Below are 2,631 nucleotides of genomic sequence, written 5' to 3'. Positions count from 1 at the left end.
GTGTCGCTGTTAGCGGTTGCGCCAAACCCACACGACAATAAACATCCCGAATGATTCGATTGAGTACCGACAGTACAGCGCACCAAAAGCTCGCACGTTGACATGGCATGTCAAGTTAATGGCCGCCACGACAAAAAGAACCCAAAAATTGAACAAATGCGAGCGACGGGCCATTCGCGAAGACCGAGTGACAGCCGGGCCCCTGGTCACAATTTTCGGCGCACGTCAAAACAAAGCATACGTCATCTGCTTGACGCGCTTTCGGTGCTCACGATGGAGTTCTCGTCCACCTGGAACCATCCTGTGACACGCAAGCCCAACCATTAGTACCCCCTCGAAGCGGCTCAAACAAAGCAAACAGCGCGCCGCAACACCAAATGGCAGCCTGCCCCCTGGTCACAATTTACGGCGTACGTCACAACAAAGCTCACCTGGCATTCTTGACACGCATTCGGTTCACTTTGGAGTCCTCATCCATCGNTGGCCGCCCTGTGACCCACCAGCCCCACCATTAGCACCCCCTTCTAACCTTAAAACGACCATAGGCGCGCCTTGGCTCTTTGGAACACCAAATGGCAGCCGGGCCCCTGGTCACAATTTTCGGTGCACGTCAAAACAAAGCTCACCACGCATTCTTCGCACGCTTCCACCTGTGGCTATCCTGTGACACGACAGCCCCACCATTAGCACCCCGCTCAACGGCCAAAAAAAAAACCAAAGGCGCGCCTTGGCTCCTTGGCCAACACCAAATGGCAGCCTGCCCCCTGGTCACAATTTACGGCGTACGTCACAACAAAGCTCACCTGGCATTCTTGACACGCATTCGGTTCACTTTGGAGTCCTCATCCATCGTTGGCCGCCCTGTGACCCGCCAGCCTCACCATGAGTACCCCCCTCGAAACGGCCAAAACAAACAAAAGGTGCGCTCCTCAGCCGACACCAAATGGCAGCCGGGCCAGTGGTCACAAGTTTCGGCGCACGTCAAAACAAAGCTCACCACGCATTCTTCGCACGCTTCCGCTGCTCAATGGGAAGTATTCATCCACCTGTGGCTATCCTGTGACACGACAGCCCCACCATTAGCACCCCGCTCAACGGCCAAAAAAAAAACCAAAGGCGCGCCTTGGCTCCTTGGCCAACACCAAATGGCAGCCTGCCCCCTGGTCACAATTTACGGCGTACGTCACAACAAAGCTCACCTGGCATTCTTCACACGCATTCGCTGCTCACTTTGGAGTCCTCATCCATCGTTGGCCGCCCTGTGACCCGCCAGCCCCACCATTAGCACCCCGCTCAACGGCCAAAAAAAAAACCAAAGGCGCGCCTTGGCTCCTTGCCCAACACCAAATAGCAGCCGGCCCCCTGGTCACAGTTTTCGGCGCACGTCAAAACAAAGCTCACCACGCATTCTTCGCACGCTTCCAGTGCTCAATGGGAAGTATTTATCCACCTGTGGCTATCCTGTGACACGCCAGCCCCACCATTAGTACCCCCCTCAAGGGCCAAAAAAAAAAAAAAGCGCGCCTTGGCTCCTCGGCCAACACCAAATGGCAGCCGGGCCTGTGGTCACAATTTTCGGCGCACGTCAAACCAAATCTCACCTCGCTTTTCTTCACGAGCTTCCGCTGCTCCCTATGGAGCCCTCGTCCACCGTTGGCCGCCCTGTGACCCGCCAGCCCCACCATTAGTATCCCCCCTCGAAACGGCCTAAAGGTGCGCTCGTCAGCCGACACCAAATGGCAGCCGGGCCCCTGGTCACAATCTCTGGCGCAAGTCGAAAAAAAACACACATCGCAGTTTTCTCGCGTGCTCGGTCCTTATCATAAGGTCCTCATCCACCTGCGGCTACCCTGTGACACAGCACTACCGTCAGAAACGCCCGGCGATTCGCGCGTCAAAAATCGCAAAAATCACTCTCTGGCAGTGGGCAACATGGATAGCATCTTCAAAAGCGGGCCTAAGATCGGTTTCTCACCTGCATTTGAGCGGGAGTGCTTCGTGCCGGATCTGACCAGGCACCGTGGCTCTTGGGCCTCGCTAGCGCGTCCATCAGCGCACGAGCCATCGCGGCTCTTCATGGGTCAGAGCGAGGAATTGTCTTGACAACAAATGGCAGCCCAACACGAGATCAGCAAGAATGGTAAATCCATGACGGTCACGCGGCAATGTCGCTTGGCCACCCGTTCATCCATGACGTCGCTTGCACCTCGGCAGCACTTGCCCGTCGCGCCACAACGACGACAACGCACCACCAGGAGCGCGCGCGCGCCCCGCCCATGGCCCGCTTCATCGTGGCGCGTCTGTGAGAAAAGAAAAAAATTGAAGTCAAAAGCAAAGGGAAGGATATTGAGGCAAGAGGTTAATGCAGCAAAATTTCAATTAATTGAAGCAGATCATGGCCATTCCAAGTAAAAAGATGCAGTCTATTCAGCAGTTATTGAAGATAATAAAGATGATGACATTCTGACATTCGGTTCTGTGTTCTGATTCTCTAAAGAGCTTCCTGTGTGTGTTTAGCGAAAGCTGTCGAGGGGGCCGACTTGGGCTTCCGCCGCACTGGGGAGCAGAATCCTCGCACTTTCAAACACAAATTCCACAAGACGCCAATGCCCACGCCCTGGAAATGGACAA

At 55.1% G+C, this 2,631-nt stretch overlaps 1 protein-coding gene across 1 annotated transcript in view; it reads right to left on the bottom strand.

The window, feature by feature from the left end:
• Window positions 1-2,081: 2,081 nt before the first annotated feature.
• MONBRDRAFT_12605 (uncharacterized protein) overlaps window positions 2,082-2,631 on the bottom strand; it is a gene marked incomplete at both ends in the record, with an annotated part of 7,870 nt that continues 7,320 nt past the window's right edge. Inside the window, one exon of the mRNA XM_001750433.1 lies at window positions 2,082-2,300. Coding sequence (XP_001750485.1) covers window positions 2,082-2,300 — 219 coding nt within the window. The remainder of the gene's footprint in view (window positions 2,301-2,631) is intronic.

Source organism: Monosiga brevicollis, genomic scaffold, assembly GCF_000002865.3.
Source record: "Monosiga brevicollis MX1 MONBRscaffold_41 genomic scaffold, whole genome shotgun sequence".
Taxonomy (NCBI): Eukaryota; class Choanoflagellata; order Craspedida; family Salpingoecidae; genus Monosiga; species Monosiga brevicollis.
The sequence above is the reverse complement of the archived record's forward strand: the minus strand, read 5'-3'. Positions and strand labels throughout refer to the sequence as shown.